Genomic DNA, 17,382 nt, shown 5'->3' with positions numbered 1-17,382 from the left:
ATCCATTTAAAGATCATTGTGTTAAATTCTTTTTAAAGTGCCGCTCACTGAAATACCAGTGGATTACATTTCTTACACATTAAAAACACATGGGAAATTTCAAAGACATTGAGGTCATCGAGATTTTGCATTAACCACAGCTTTCATGCAACGAATAAATAGAAAAAAAAAGAAACAAACAAAATAAGATCAGATTGGACACACCTGTACATGACAAACACACAGCCCGAAAGAGATTAAAAGTTACTAATATGCAAGACAAATATTTGCAGAAGAAGCCACAACACCAATAGGTAAGAAATATACATTTTTTTTTCTCCTTTAAGGATATTACAAGGTTACTGTTTTTAACATATGGCTTTTTTTTTTTTTTTCTCTGAATGGGTTTCTGGCATTTGTTGGTGTTGGGAAATAATCTCACACGTGGACAATAGCCCACCACTCTCTACAGTAAACCAAGGGAAGTTTTTCCTCAGCAACTTGATTTTTAACTCAGTTTGAAGGAGAACGTTCAAGTAGCAGCTTGTGACAATGCTGTTCATTTTCTTTCTTTTCCATTCATATATATATATTTTTTTCTTCCAACTGACTGTGGCAGAAAACACACCGTGTGGAAACGTCCACCCCAGTCTAGGGGGGTGCTGCAAAGGTTGATGCCCCATGACAAATCAGCTCAGACACTGACCACCTCTCTACCAGGGAAAGCCTCGAAGTTGAACATGGCTCAAGAAATGGGTGACACGGAGCTCACAAAGTCACTCTTTCCACAATAAGTTCGGAACCTTTCACCTTGAAGCGAATTTTACGTGAAACTTGGAAATTGTAGGGAAAAGGAAAAACACCCTGGCTGTTCAGGGAACGCTACTGGGTCTTAACTTGGACAAATCCCAGGGAACCCAAATGGAGCTGCCCCCGCTGAAAAACACGCTGCCGTGTGTAGCCAGCAAGGAGGTCCCTGCCCTCACAAGTCAACTTTCAGTGTGTGGAAAACAAACCTGGCCGCAGCCGGCGGGTCCCACCACCCCCACCCTCTTTTAATCACAACAGCAACAATGAGCAGAAATGGGGTTGGCACCCAGCATCTGACTCCAGTTTTTGCCAAGAGGCGAGAGAGGGAAGCCAAAAATCATTCGCCCTGACACACACAAACCAGGCCCTCAAGAGAATGCTAATTGATTACAGCTTTTTTTTCTTCAGCCTTCAAATTGGAAAGGCTGTAGATAATTTCCAAAACTAAGTGATTTCCTCCCTGCCACTCCCACCCCACCGGTTATCAACTGGAGAGGGTAATTTTTGGAACCCCTCTGTGACATCCACTAAAGTAACAGGGGCTTCTCAGCAATATGGCTTTCGTGAGGGAAACCAGTGTTCACGGCAAGACGGTCACTGTGGGAGACACTGGACACGTGAGGTCACAGCTTAGCCTCCTAATGCTACGTCTAGGGGAAGCTCAGGTTAGTTTCTGTGACAGATTGGAGGAAGCTCGAGCTTTGGGACAGAGGGAGGGAAGGAGAACAAGACAGACACGCACTGGAGACAGAGAGATGAACACCTACAGCTCAACACCCATCTTTCTTTCCTTTTCTACAGTTTCCACAGCTAATTCTTGAAACCTAGAAATTCACATCATCGTTGGCAAATGACAATGATATTTGCCCTAGAAAAAGAAGAGCTCAGTAAAATGAATTGAGACCTCTTTTTTCAGTAAATGAAGTCATTTAAAAAAAAAGAAAGAAAGAAAAAGAAAAACATGTTACATTAAGGTCTTCTGTTAGGTTTCACTGCTGAGCAACAGGATGAAAATGTCACATCAATATACAAGATTTAAACTGAAAACTTTGCCTGAGACCCTATAATATGAAGACAAACAAATAGAAAGTGATTGAAATGGTCTCCCCTAAAGGAAACAATTTTAGGTTTAGCTATTATTACAGTAAGGAAAAAAAAATTCCAGACTACACTACTCTAAATTCACCATCTCTACAGTGATTCGTAAGATATTTATAAGGATAGAAAACACCACTACACGTACACACTACATGAACACATAGCACATTTTAAAAATTTCATATATGCATGTTCAGGGTTCAAGAAGGTAATAAAGGTCACGGCTTCGCCAATCTCTGCAGACATAGGATTCGCTCTCATTAGAGCACAGTTATGAGTATTGCGAATTGAGAACTCTTAAAATTGAATTGTCTAAATGTAGTCTTAAAAGCTATAGTCTTAATTGGCTCACTTGCCACTTACCTAAGCTGTATTTATCAGAAATTCCTGTAAATACAGTGACCTAAAATGTACTAAAATGCACAGTGAATATCATGGTGGCTTTCTGTTAAACTCAGCATTTCTTTTTGATTTCTCTATGACCACAGTTGGCCTTTACTGTGAATGAAAAAGAGTAAAAATCGAGAAGGTATCGGTCTTGTAAGAGGTCGTGTCTTATATATATAAAATATACAGACAGAACCGGGGTTAAGTCTTGTTTTCCCAGAGGTTAAGAGACAAGGTGTCTACAGCTCATAGAAAGACATTTTGAGGAGAAGAAACATGGAGTCAGGACACCGAACCATGGCACTAAATGTCACGGAGAAACCAGAATGGACCTCCACTCTGACTGTAGAGAGGCGCAAATTACACGATGGCTTCTTGTGCACAGGTGGAGGAAGTGACCAAGAGAACTCACACATACGGTTACTTAAAAAAAAAAAAAAAAAAGACAAGAGAGGGACCAGAACTCTTCACCGAGATTCCCAGTGCACAGAGACGGAAGTGTTCGTTCCTGGCACACCTGAAATAGTCGGTCTGGATGAAGGAAAGCAGATCCCCAGTTGTAAATGGAAATGTGAACGTTATTAGCCACCTCAGTGGTGTCCAAACCCCCTTATTCTAAAACATTTTGCAGCCACTGCCCACACTCCAGATACACTCTCCTCAACTTTCTGCATCTGAATGAAATCACGGCGCTGCTCAGCAACACGACCGAGTCCGGATACCAATCCTGTGAGTCTGCCACCCTATATATGTCTTGATGGCACCACCCACGACAACACACGCAGCAGATCCCTCCCTACTGACCAAGTCGCGCACACCTGCTTGCGACCTCACTGGAAAGCGCTCACCTGGCTGAGCCACTCCTGCCGCGGGTCAAGGCCTGTGCTCTGGAAACTGACACCATGGACTCGGGCAAAGGAGTGCCTCAAGTGGTCTGTCTAGCTCTTCACGACAGCAGGCGACGCCATGTCTTACCTCTCTACATAAACACTCTCATGCACAGCCATGAACCAAGATGTGGGGAGACAGAAGAACATGGGAAGAAAGCTGGGGGAAACATGAGGGGGAGGCAGAGAGGAAAAACGCGATCAAGTCTGGGCCATCCCACGCCAGGGGACTAGCACTGGGTGCCCAGTTCCAAATCCTTCACTGGCAGTTTGAGTCCCAGGGAAGAGGTTCCCAGTGGGTCAATCATGTTCTTGTAACGCTCTCCACGGTGCTGAGCTAAGAACGGGCCCCAGTCCGGCTGTGGCGAGCACACCAACTTGAGCCTCTGCAAAGAAGCCAAAGATACACAGGGTCATGGAAGTAATGCACCTTCCTTCCCTACTCCACACCCCTCTATCCACTGCTTTTGCCAGAACCCCTCCCTAGGCCAAGAGGTCCCCCACCAGGAGAAGCAGTTGGGAAGATCAGCCTTATCAATTAATTAGGCCAAGGATGTTAAAGAAGAAACTGAGTTTGGTTCACTTGTAATTATTTACGTCACCCTGCGAACGATACTACAATTGCTCAGGGTCTGCCTTGCACAAGATTAACCGAGGATAAAGGGCCTGGATTTTAATGATACATTTTTTCCCTCCAAATGAAGAGAATTTGCAAGCTTCCTCTCTCCACTGCCAAACACAGTCTGCGAAGGACATGAGCTCAATTACTTTTGTTCTGTAGTCTCAACAGTGGGTTGTTACATCAAAATAATTGGATTTTGTTTAGCGTATTTCCCCAAAGTATATAAGTGGCCGGGGAAAAAAACTGCAACCCCAAAGACACATTGCCAAGAGTGAGCAAAGATTTTAATTATCTGCTGACAAAAATAGATGCTTCTGACTTGGTTCGGCAGTGTGGGTTCTTGCAAGGGAGCTAGAAATAATGGGAACATCTCTAATCCTGCAACTGAACTTACTTTACAGAAACATAATTTGATGGGAATATTTTCTGGAAAAAAAGAAAGCAAACATATTTCTGAAAACATACGGGGCAACAATTACATGTTTATTACCTATTAAAGTGAAGCCGTTTCTCGGAGCTGTTAGTTTAATCTCCCCTTAATCATCGGTTTGCAACCTTTGTGTCCCAAATCAACCATAATAAGTTGGTACAGCCCACTCATCAGTTTAGGGAATTCTGCCCCGAGGCAGAAGCAGCAGAGGCTACACTAGCTGCTGTTCAGAGAGAACGAGATTCCTGGGTCATTGGTGGGAGGTTCCTCTGAGGCAAAAGGGAGCCATCTCTGGGGGTCAAAGGGCTCACGGGAATTTACCTGGAGGGGACAGCAGGCAATTTCCTGAGGATGGAAACTGGAATCCCACTTCAGCAAGGAGACACCTACCTTCCCTTTGTCAACTCTGTCTCCATTTTTAGGCCATTAAAGATAAAAGCCACCTCCCCACGACACGGACATTTGTGGGAGGCCTTTACTCACACACCTTATTCTCATGTTGCTTCTCTCTCCAGAGCCTCCGTGGGATGTTCCCTTCCTTTCCTCAGTCTGGCTGACCAAGAGCAAAGCCTGTACAGCTTTCATCACTACCCTCTATCGGCAGGTGTTTCCTGGCCTTGGTCTATCCCAACACCTCTGAGACTTGAGGGAAGTCGCAAGTCTGAGACTCCAGGTAGCCTTAGAATCAGCTGGAGGGCCGGTTACACGACAGACACCGGGTCCCAGTTGCCCAGCTCTGGTTCAGTGGAGCCAAGCTGGGGCCTGATCCTTTGCGTTTCCCGCAAGATCCCAGGAAGTGCAGATGCTGCTGGTCCCCGGGCCAACCCTGAGCAGCACTGGTCTGGTCCAAAAGGCCCAAACTCTGGATTTTCAAACAGACGCAGTGCTGGTCTATTCCTAGCACATCTGGGCGAGTGACTTCTCACAACGAGAGCCTGACCACACCTCACTGGTGGCTCAACAAGGGGCGGTCACTTCCCATCCACCCCAGAGACAGCGTGGGGATTCTTTTGAAATGAGGAAAGAGGGCGCCTGGGTGGCTCAGTGGGTTAAGCCGCTGCCTTCGGCTCAGGTCATGATCTCAGGGTCCTGGGATCGAGGCCCCCATCGGGCTCTCTGCTCAGCAGAGAGCCTGCTTCCCTCTCTCTCTCTCTGCCTGCCTCTCCATCTACTTGGGATTTCTCTCTGTCAAATAAATAAATAAAATCTTTAAAAAAATAAAAATAAAAATAAAAAAATAAAAAATAAAAAAAGAAATGAGGAAAGAAACAAGGAAAGGGTCCAGCAAGGGGTTAACAAAGATGAGTCTCGCCTCTTACCAGCCACACCGCAGACCCATCATTACACTGTGTGGGGACGGTGACCTGTTCACCAGCTTGGGACCCTCAGCCATCCCTAACACCAGCACAAAGGGAGGGGCTGTGATTTAAAATGAAATGGTAACTAATGTTTGGAGGAAGGCTTGGACAGAGAGGAAGATCAGGAAAGGGGGAATCTGACATGTAGTTAAATCCAAGCACTGCATTTAAATTGCGAGGGGAATGGGGGGCTTCTGATGGCTTATTCCCCAGAGCGGTCGCCTGCACTGAGAAATGGCATAATAACAGCTTGGCCTGCAGATTGGCGGAGCCTCTCCATTAGAGGAATGATACGTAATAAAAATGGGTTTAATAGAAACGGTGGCAAGTGCGAACACTTAATCACCAAGTCTCCCTTGGGAAGAAGTTTACTGAATCTGTTGTTCTTTCATGCACTGAGCTCTCAGAGCTTCTCCCCGGGGAGGGGATGGCAGGAGAAAGGAGCTGATGGAATTACCTCAATAAATCTGCCAGGAGCCAGATGCATTTTTATCACAAACATAATTGGGATCCAGATAACAGAACAGGCGAGCATGAGCCATCCAAGCACCATGGACCAGTTAGGGTAGCGGTAAGAGCCGTAAGTCATGGGCTCCCACTGGTAGAAGCTGAAGCACAGGATAAACTGGGAAGAAAGGAGAAACACACGTGTTAGACGGAAGATGCGAAGTCTTCGCTCCTAACAGCGACATGCTGAGCCCTTGTCATGAGTCTGGTGCTTTCCTACCTCTGCTCTCATTTCACACCCAAACGAACCCCGAAAGTGAGGAATTAGTAATGATCCACTTTCCAAAGGAAGAAACTGAATTTCAGAGAGATGAAGACGCACACAGCAGACCCTGTGCTGCCATCCGCTGGAATGGAGCCAGGCGTATCGATGTATACACACACGCGTGTGCACACACACACACATGCACGCACGTGCCCACATGTGCCCAGGCTGAGAAGACAATTTAAAGGATACACCTCGAGGTGGCTGATGGGTGGTACTGGGAGTTTTAAAGGGGCTGTCTGCACTTCTTATAGGGGATAATCAACTTCTGTTACAAGAAAGAAATCCTTTACATTTATGTATTTTAATTTCCTTAATGAGTTGAATCGACTTTGCCTTCTCCTTGAACGGGGCACGGCCAGCATCCTGTTACCGCCTGCTGAAGTTTGCCGAGTGAGATGTGAACAGTCCACACGGCGGTGACTGAGCGAGAAGCTGGTCCTATAGTAAGCCCACTCGCAACCTCTCGCAACCAACTCAAGGAGAACGGGCCTCGTCACCAAACTGTGCCAAGAACGTGAGGACCAGCAGGCCAATGTCACCTCTGCCGTTAACTAGCTGAGGGACCTTCACATAGCAGACTTCGTTTTCAATGGGTGTATTTCACATAGTGTACACAACACAGGGGTTTTCTGGGCACAGGTATTTACTCAAAAGTCCCCCCTCAATTTTAAGAGCGGTCTTGATTTAGCTGCTGCCCGTGCTCTCCTATCCCTGCACACTTTCACTAGCAAGGGCCAGGCAAACCCTCTGAAGACACAGCGAGTGCCGCTGGAAAGCAGCAAGGGAACACGTGTGCCGGACGGGAAGGGACAGAACGGGCCTCCTAACTGTTCTTGCCAAGACTCTGGAGGGCAGCATCGCCTGGAGAAAAGGGCATCCTTGCCTGCAGCGGTCCAGACCAAAGTACTGAATAATGATGACCTATGTGCCGTGTTTCCCTGACACTCTTTTTCGATCTCAGGCAGTAAAATAATTGCCGAAAAATGACTGGAGGGAGTTATGTTAGGAAAGATGATGTATGGAAGAGTTTGAGGAGAGCGTGAAGCACGATACGAGCGTAAGGCATGTCTACGTTATTGCTGCAGAGCCCAGGATGCTGGGGCCAGCGTTTATTTCAATGCAACAATAATTCAATGTATTGATTCGAAGCAATGTGAGCCTGAAGACAACTGTTGAAAATGCTGCTCCTACGGAAAGAGATGCCTTACTCTAGGACCCCTTTTAAACATTTCGCCCCTAGAGTTATAAGCTTTATTAACCAGTCTATTGGAAGTAGGGCCTAATGTAATTATGGTAAGTTGCTCCATTTCATTTACTATATAAATAGCAATACATCTGCTTATGTGTGTGCATAATTCAGTAACGTGATCTGACTATGTATACAATAATTGCATGGAGAATATTTATAGCTCTGTAAATCCAAGAAGGCACATATAAAAATGATCAATTTTATTTCAGAGGTCTCTGAAGTAATTTAAACCCATAATCTTGGGGCACCTGGGTGGCTCAGTTGTTAAGTGTCTGCCTTTGGCTCAGATCATGATTCCAGGGTCTTCCGATTGAGCCCGTCATCAGGCTCCCTGCTCAGTGGGAAGCCTGCTTCTCCCTCTCCTACTCCCCCTGCTGTGTTCCCTCTCTCGATATCTCTCTGCCTGTCAAATAAATAAACAAAATCTTTAAAATAAATAAATAAAAAATAAACCCATAATCTTAGCTCATTCCAGCACACTACAAATATCCATTTTACAGAGGGGCAAAGAGCAAAAAATACGTGTTAGGCTTGGTCCTTTGGTACCCATTTCCAGTTGTACAAATACCACATCAAACTTACCTGAGCAAATGTATTCTTGACAGACATTTCCTTCTGCCAAGCCAGCTTTGATAAAACCCTGCCCTCAGCTGGGCCTGGCCATGAGGGACACTAATTCAACCACTGGGTCAGACTCACTCTGACTTCTTGCTAATGGCAGCCAAGGAAGGCACTGGAGAGAGCTATGTCAGTTGACAATGATGATTAAATTGACCAATTCTACTTGTCCCTAGCTCCCAAACATAGAAGGGGAATCTGGTTCGGGATATTTTCTGGGATCTCTACAGGTTTCTGCTATGAGCTTCATAACAGATATCAAGTAAAACACAGCAGAGTTGAGAAACTTTCTCAAAAAGTACATCAGGTCCTGGAACTTCTTTCCCCGACCTTCTGCCCCCAGAGATAAGAATTCTTTTTATCCAAAAACTGGCCAAACTCCACTTGGAGAGGAGAGCACTGAGCTTTGAGAATTTTACTGAGGCCGAGACAGCTCTGGACTCAAGACTTAGCCCTGCCTCCCACAAGCTTTGTGGCCTTGGTCAAGCTCCTTAGCCTCTGTGGGCCTCAGTGTACACAACTGTAAAATGCGGGGAAGAATCACCAACCAACAAGAGGGGCCAGATGCTTTAGGGACAGCGCTCATAGAGCGCTTGCCTCTAACTAGAACTGCCTCTACATAGTCGTGCTGGTTGTTATCAGTATGTCATATGTTTCTGCAAAATATAATGAAATTCTCTGAAGTTTAATCTCTTCCAAGACAGTAAGGAAAGGCAGGCCTTGATCTCACCCAAGAATAAATCAGATGTAGTAGTAACTGGGGTAGTGTTCAGCAGAGACAGAGAACACCTTGGGCAGGAGAGTCTCACTTTTTTTTTTTTTTTTTAACCTCCAATTAGGGTAAATCTGAGCTCTTCATACGCATTTCAGTTCTGAATTCAAGAAACCAAAAAATCTATTTTAGTTCTTTTCATCCCTTACACCCCAAGTGTCATGGGACTTTTCAGCAAATTACAGCCTCTAAAATGTGAGCATCAATAGGGGCCTCACTATGATGTCCGTGTCAGTGCAGAAGAAAATAAACACTGGATGGCTTTTCTGTCTAAACTCATGTCTTTTCAGAAGGCAGTCGAGATGTTTTGATTAAAACTCACTCTGTGACAGTTTAAAAAAAAAAAGAATGAAATACATATTTTCTTTATAATTTTACTTCCATCCTGTCTGGTTTTCCTTTAGGGAACCTGGTTGCTGTGTGGGAAAACAAGGGTCTTGATCTGGTTTCTAGTGCCACCTGCTGGCTCCAAGGAGAACTACAGCCAGCTTCTTGCAGCCTTGCCAAGATACACCCATTGCAACCCACAGAGGAGGGGGAAAGGCAGGGTCTTGTCAATGCCTGTGCTTGGAGGGTGGATCAAGGCAAAGCCCGCAGCCTACAGCACAATAAAGGACATGATGGATGTGCATGTAAGTCTCTATGCAGATTTACTGATACACGAAGGGCTCTGATCTTTAAGAAGATGAATGTCAGATGATCTCAAAATGTCATCATCGCACTTGAGGATGATAAGATAGTTCTCGAAAACAATAAAAGGGAATAATAAAAGTCTAACGTATGCTCTATTAGTTGTATAGCAGCTGTATGGAGTAATGGTTAAGAGCAAGAGCTTTGGAGCCAACTGCCTAGGTTCGAACTCAGGCTGTGTTTGCTCATAACTAGGTGTGCAGTTCTAGGCAATCACATAACCTGTGGGTGTCGGGTTCCCCAACTGTAAAGTGGGGATGATTTAAAACCAATCCCACCAGCTGCTGTGAGGGAGAGAAGAAGATACACACATAATCTTCTTTGAACAGAGCTGGGATTCTGACTAGCCCATGGGAAATGTGATTGTTATCTGCTCTCCATATGTGAGGCAGACTGATGTAATAGGGAATGTTCCATCAGAGAGCTCCAGACTGCCTGTGTCACAGCTAAGGCCCTTTAGGTGAGTTGCTATACCTCTCCAAGCCTCAGTTTCCCCTTCTGAAATACAAGAATGATAGGCTTTGTTCAAACATAAAGCAGCACATCCACACGCGAGGTCCTACATCCACGATGAAGCATGCAATCCTTACGGTTAAAATGGTTGGAGTTACAAACGCCCAGCAGACTTTCCAGAAGATGTTTGGCTGGAATCCAATCATCATCTCTATATCTTCACAGAATCTTTGCAGGCCTGCAGACAGACAAGAGGAGACAGAGCATGAGGGGCTGTGGAGGGGGTGGGGGAGGTCTGCGGGGGAGGGAGGCTGTAGGACAGGCTCTAGAGCCCCTCACTCCAGTGCCATTGGCTACAGAGGGCCCCAGCCTGGTGTCAGCATAACCCCTATTATGCAAGAAACCATCAGACAAATGATTCACTGCTGGGAAGATCAGGGCAAACTGAACATTTAAATAGATAGTAAATACTCTCTGGGGTGAGGTTCACAAATGTCATCCCATGGTGACATCTAAAAAGCTCAGTACAGCCTGGGCCGGGCATCTCAGCATGGCCACAGCCCAGCACAGTCACCAGCGTGGCTGTTTGTGGAGACGGCCTTGTGTGTTTAGCAAGCACTCTGGCAACACCAATTATGTTTGTGGTCAGTAAGCACGGTGGACGATGAAAGCCTGGAGATTCAGACTGAGAGTCCACGCACGTCGGTTTTTGTCCCCACCCTCCCGAGGCTACTCTTCCATGAGCCGATGTATCTTCACTCTGTGTGAGATGATAATGACAGGCAAACACCGAAGTACATTCCAAGTGGCCGCTGCCCACTTCGCTGGGACTCAAAGCATTGCTGTCCTGGTACCAAGTGGAGGACAGTAACCTCTCACGGCGACGCGTAACCACCAACCCCACATGCTCTTAGTTCACCAAGAACCTTAAGTCACTCTTTGGAAGCAGGAGCCGCTGAGGAAGGTTCGGGAATGGGGCAGCTTCTCGCATTGTTTCCTGAGCTCAGCAGACGCATGGCTTTCCTCAATGGGAGTGGTTACTGGGCTGACAGGTCAGGAAAGGTCCCTGGTTCAAGCTCCGTCACAGTCAGCAGCTCTGACCAGGGACCCAGCTGCCTTGGCTTTAATCTGCCTATTCCTTCATCCTCGGGTCATCTCTGTGAAAAGTGGGGACACTACAGGTCAAAAGGGGCAGAGACACCCCTCAAGGAAAGCACCCACTCCATGGCACCTCTTCCTACAGAGCATAACCCTCTACACACCCCGAGACCTTCTTGCCTGAGATGTGGGCCCCTTGCGCCTCCTGTTCCCGAGCTCTCCCAGCGCCCTGGGGTTCCTGGGTCCTCTGCCCTTAGCACCATGAGGAACAGGGGGGATTCGGTGTCTGGGGGCTCCCCTCCCAGCCCTGACTTGCTGTCTCTTACCCTATGCCATCCTCTCTCTGGGCACCACCTGCACCAGCTGCCTTCCCCTGGCCGGTGCCCCTGTCCCTGCCTCCGCCCAGACTTTCCCTCTAGCCTTGCTCCCTCGGACACTGAGGCTGCACGCGGTTGGGAAGAATAATGGGACATGAGAAAGCAATCTCTCGTTGGGGTAGAAAGCTGAGACCGGTGTTCCTCTAGGGAACAGAAGAGTTCATCTCAGCCTCTTAAATAAAAAAATAAATTAATTAAAAAAAAAAAGGGCCTGATAATATTCTGTATCTTGATCTGGAGGCTGGTTACCTGCAGGTCAAAATTCACTCAACTGTACGCTCCGTTATGCCTGTGTTCACAGTATCGGGAGCAGTGTTAAAGTTTACCTCCAAAGTCCGCGCTAGCCGCCATCACCAAAACGACGGGTGCTGAGACCTTCCGCAGCCCTTAGTTCCTGCCGTGCGCTTCGACCCCGTGCCCAACACAGACCCGGCACGTCAGTGGCCTCTCATGACCGTGAATCAGCAGGATGCTGACCACAGCCATGACAGGGGACAGTCAAGCCCGAAGCCAGCTGTAGAACAAACGGCTTGCACTGGGAACAGTGTTGGCAGGTTCACCAGAGGCAGCTGCTCTAACATCCACTCCAGATCCAGCTTTCTGGTCTACCTTAAAGAAACCCTGATCAGGGCAACCATAAATGTGGGCGCCACGAAGAACGCCAGGTAGGGAGTTCGGATCAAAGAGCCAATCCCCGGCTCCACCTCTCATTCCCTGTGTGGCCTTAGGAAAGGGAATCTCTTTCTGAGCTTTTGCCGGTTTACTGGGGAGACTGGGGAGCTCAATCCGTGACACAAACAGGGTCCAAGTTGCTTCTCTGCATTCACCACAGGCAAGAACTATGTGCCTCGAGCCACTGAGCTGACTATCTATGGATCTGTTATTGGTGCATGTTCTTTAGTGTTATCAAATGCCTTCCTGCGAGGGGTCTCTGGACACTACTCTCTGAGCACAAGTGAGGAAAGAGACTCAAAGGAATAAAAGTCAAAGCTGAGGCCCTGAAAAATGCGGACAAGACACTGAGGGCAGGCCTCAGTTGTTCAAACAAACAAACAAACAAAAGATTCTAGAAGTTTCTGTTATCATTTTCAATTCTGTTTTATTCCTCTCCAGTAGACCATCTCCAAGACAGCATGTAGCTTGACTGGGAAACTCATTTGTTAGGGCTCAGGGTTAGACCCTAAGAAGACGTACAGATGGACCTACTATTTGAGGAGGGGGATGGCGGGAAAGGGGCTTAAGCTTCTGCAGAGGGGCCAATGAGCTAGACCCAGAGCTATAGGTAGGGTGGACAACGGGTACTAGGTTCCAGCAAGAGCAGAGTTTGCCGCCGAGAAGTGGTGCTGGGACTGAAGTGGGGAGGCTTGGGTCCCAGGGCCAGCTCAGTGTCAGGAAGATCATCTCCCTCTCAGAGTGTCACATGGGGGCTCCGGACAGCAGGCCTCTGCCTCCAGCTGGCTCCAGGTCCCATGACTGTTTTGCTGGTTCTGCCCACCTGTGGGAGGGCCCTGCACATACAGCCCAGGGACACCAGGGGGAGCCACCAGGCATCCTCCTGCCTCCCGCGCATTCTTGAGCCAGACTTTCCAGCCCTTCTTCCATCCTCTACCAGCTCCAACTCCTGCCCAGCCACAGGCCCACCCCCCAGACCCCACCCCCATGGCCTGACTCATCTAAGTCCCCACCTGAGTCCTTTACTAAGTCACTGGCTGCCTTCCTCTGAGACCTTTGTTTCTGTGGCTCCCTCTGCCTGCTCTGTCCTTTCCACCGACACAAATCCCTTTTTATCGTCAAGGCCCAACTCCTTTTTTTGTTTGTTTATTTGTTTATTTGACAGAGAGAGACACAGCGAGAGAGGGAACACAAGCAGGGGGAGTGGGAGAAGGAGAAGCAGGCTTCCCGCTGAGCAAGGAGCCCTATGCGAGGCTTGATCCCAGGACCCTGGGATCATGGCCCTAGCTGAAGGCAGACGCCTAATGACTGAGCCACCCAGGCGCCCCAAGGCCCAACTCTTGATAAAATAATTGTTTGTTGCACATTGCAACTTCCGTTTGCGCCACCTTGAGCCCAGAGGGATAAGATAGGCTCCAAAATGGACCTGAGCAATTGCTCCTCACCGAATTGACAGAAAAACAGAAGGAAAAAATAAATGGTAAGCTCATGGCTACTACTGTAGATTCAACAAAGAGATCTGAGGCTCAGAAATTGGCCCACAACGAGCTCCTCACAACCACCACCAACCCCGAACCGAGAAATCAAACACGGCTTCAACCAGCCAATCACATTCACCTATGCAGTTTCATGGCTTCTTTCTCTATAAACCACACCCTTGGGGGCCCTCCCTCCCGTGGGACCCTGGCCATCCTTGGGGCATGTGAACTAGGTGCTTCTACAGAACCTTACGCCCAGAAGGGTGATGCCCCCAAAGGAATGGGCTTTTGTTGCCATCTTGAAATTCTGAGTGCATTTTCAGTGAGGGACTCTGCACTTTCACTTTGTGCTAGGTCCCACAAATTAGGTCTCCGGTCCTGTGTGTCCCTCACATTATTCATTTACCATTAACATAAAGGTCCCATCCCTCAGAGCCAAAAACCCAATGTGTTGGCTCAGATTTTCCTCACCTTGGTTAGCGATAAATTCAACATTCACTAAGTCTCAGGCTTTATTCTCTTTTATATGCTCTTATCTCTGAGAGGCTCCCTTCTTGAGGGTTTCCTGGCCGCTCTGGGTCACCTGTATCTCTGGGCAGCAAAAGCGCCCTAACCAGGCATGCACAGCTGAGTCCTGACCTTCCTCTCAATGGTAAGCGCGCTGTGGCTTTGCTTGTCCTAGTAGCTAGCCAGCAAGATGCCTGAATGTACCTCCCCGCTTTCCTAGGAGTACAAAGGGCATACAGTAAGCGCCTAATAAATACCTGTTCATTTACTGACATTTACCTGTGTGTGTTAATAATGGACTGAAGCCTGATGCTGACTGATGCTTACTGAGCCCTAGCAAGTGCTTCTGGGGGACCCTGCACCCTCAAGGAGAGGCAGGCAAAAACGTTTCATTCTTCACAAGCCCGTGTTCAATGGCCTAACACTAACTGCATAGTTTAGGCCTCATCCTCTCAGTAGAGAAGGAACCACCCTTTGGAGTACAAATTATATACATGTGCAGGCTCTTCCTTTCCCCTCCAGCAATTATGTTAGTTTATTTCAAATACGTCTTCTAAGATTCACTTCTAAAAATTCTATCCAGGTCCAAATCAGAGGTTCTCACCCACTTCCTGTGTTCATCCTGAGCTCAGCACAGAGCTGGCCTGGCTCTGAAGGCTGTCCAGACCCCTGCTCTCTGAGAGCCCAGGCAATTTCCTTGGATGGTCCCAGGGACTAAAGCACTCAGGATTTTCTTTTTCCTTCAGAACCAAGAACTCTACTATCAGATTTATAAGGGGTGGGGGTGCAATTTCACTTCTAAAAACAAAAAAATTTTGTAATGTTTCTATTGTAATGATGCTTGTAATCCACACTGGGCATCCCTGTTCTATAGAACGGAATTGTGCAGGTGTGCCTTTTGTGGCAATTATCAGTGAGGACACGGAGAGCAAGCAGAGGAGGTCAAGACGGCTAGCTGTACTTGGACCACTATTGCAAACGGAGTGCCATCGTGACTTTGCCAACGGACCACCCGGTGACCCCATGAAGGGCTAAGTTTCCAAAAGAAACCTGACATTAAAAGCAAGATGTTCCCACCAAGAATACCTGGCAGTCCAGTGGACTTCACTGTATCCCCACCTTTAAAGGGGGAGCTCCACAGAGCCCTCTGGCCTGGCCCCTCTTCTCCGCACATCTGTCCCTTATGCATATCCAAGGGATATCCTACATTTCTTCTTAACTTACAGCCTGCTGTGATCTCTTTGGGGTTTTACAATACAAATAGATAGTCCAACCTGGCACTGTTCACCTTCCTAGGATTTGCCATGGAGACCCTAACTATCCAAGGAAGGCCTTAGCCTGGGGATGCTTCTGAGACTTCCAGGCACAAAGAAGTCGTTAACGCCTTGTACTTAGTAGGGCACGCTTACACACAGGGGGGTTGAGGAGATCACCCGGTGAGACCCCACCAAGCACAAGCACCTCTACACAAAGGGCAAAGATGCCACTGCTGACTTGCCTTCCTTTTGTTCTTGATAATTGTCCCACTAGTTACGGGATGCAGGTTGCTATGGTAATAAGAGGACAAACTAAACAGGAAGGAAACTGGAAGTTTATTTCCAGGAGAAGCTGGGGTGGTGCTCTTGCATCACAGACTTCCATGACGTTAATAAAGTTTCCTAAGGATCTGTGAGTTTGCTGGTCCCTTTTCACATTACAGTATCTGGGGACCAGCCTCAAAGCTACTCTTCACTCAAGCTACACAGGGTAGGGACTGCCACTAGCAAGACCAGGAAATAATTTCACACCTGCAAAGCAGGCCTCCTCCTCCCTCATCTGGCCCCATCCCCAGATCTTAACTGTTCACATGCCAGCCCATACCCAGAGGGCAGGTCCTAGGAGCTTCTGAAACAAAGGGGTTTCTGGGTCTCACCTTCAGCCACCTTTTGCTCCTCAGATAAATTCAGATCACGGTTCAGAGGCAAGTTTGGAAATAAAGGTACAGGTCCCTTATGTCTCCTAAATTGCTGGAATTAAACTCTTTCATTATCTTAGTAAATCTGGAAAACCTACTCGCCGTGGATGCCTTATGTCACTCAGCAATCCCCGGGTGCCGGTGCGGCGGTCCCCTTACCGTACACATAGGAGATCCCCACTAGCTCAAAAATGGCGATGATGACGAGGGCATAGGACGCCGCGTACGTGTCCACAAGCTGAAACATGTAAATTCCGCCCTGGCAGGAAAGAAGAACCACATCAGTGGGCCTGGATCCAGGCTCTGCCCACCGGGAACAGCCAATCCTTCCATGCAGGACAGAGTCAGGGGTAAGCAAGGAGCCGAAGGATCTCCCCTCCCCTCCACAGTAGGAACCTAAGCCTAGTCCAGAACTCAGGCTGGAGGCCTTGCCATGTGTGCAAAGGAGGCCCTCGAGAGACTCAGCCAACCAACAGAACAAGCACAAAAAGTAATCTAACATCTCACTCTTAATAAACAAAGGTTAACATCTGAAGATGAACAGGTGAGGGCAGGCAGATGGCTTCATTTTTGCCTTAAGCAACAGATCGTCATTTCTACCCATAAATCTGCATTTGACTGACCTTCATTTGACCTTTAGGTGTCGTTGGGCATTCCTCACACATCCCCCCGCATCTTTACCTTGCCTTCTCCATTTCTCTACAAGAGAGAAGCCTTCGAGACCCTCTTACTCCCATTCGTCATTTCACAGATGAAAAAACTAAGACCGAAAGGCGGTGACTGGCTCAGGGTCACAGAGAGAACAAATGGAACATGTAAGCTGAGTGGGGCTAACACTCCGTTCACCAAGACACTCAGGACTGGAAGGAATCCCGTCACAGTTAGACTCCCAGGTATAATGTGAGTAACCAACTGGGAACTTCTCTGGCCAGTAAATTTGGATTTCCATGTATTCTATTTTCCTAAAGTAGGACACACCTGCCTTGTTGGCTCGAGAAGCCTACATCTCAATTACGAAGATGCTACAAGTAACAGTGGCAGCCAAGGGGACATGTTTCCATCTGCAGGCAGAATCCCTAATGACTTGGTGCTGTCTACACAGATATGGCAGTGACTGGCTACTGCTCTGAGCCCAAGAGCTGAGGACAAAAGGATAGATCAGCCATAG

At 47.5% G+C, this 17,382-nt stretch overlaps 1 protein-coding gene across 11 annotated transcripts in view; it reads right to left on the bottom strand.

Moving 5' to 3' along the window:
* Positions 1-265: 265 nt before the first annotated feature.
* Positions 266-17,382, bottom strand: part of SLC6A5 (solute carrier family 6 member 5) — a 66,150-nt gene continuing 49,033 nt past the window's right edge. For all 11 annotated transcript variants that reach the window (XM_032358589.1, XM_032358580.1, XM_032358587.1 and 8 more), the window contains 4 exons: positions 16,374-16,473; positions 10,266-10,366; positions 6,029-6,196; positions 266-3,547 (listed from right to left, as the gene is read on the bottom strand). In XM_032358589.1, coding sequence (XP_032214480.1) covers positions 3,392-3,547; positions 6,029-6,196; positions 10,266-10,366; positions 16,374-16,473 — 525 coding nt within the window. In that variant the 3' untranslated portion in view covers positions 266-3,391. The remainder of the gene's footprint in view (positions 3,548-6,028; positions 6,197-10,265; positions 10,367-16,373; positions 16,474-17,382) is intronic.

This window comes from Mustela erminea, chromosome 9, assembly GCF_009829155.1.
Source record: "Mustela erminea isolate mMusErm1 chromosome 9, mMusErm1.Pri, whole genome shotgun sequence".
Lineage (NCBI taxonomy): Eukaryota > Metazoa > Chordata > Mammalia > Carnivora > Mustelidae > Mustela > Mustela erminea.
Note: the sequence above shows the minus strand (reverse complement) of the source record. Positions and strands in the feature narration are given on the sequence as shown.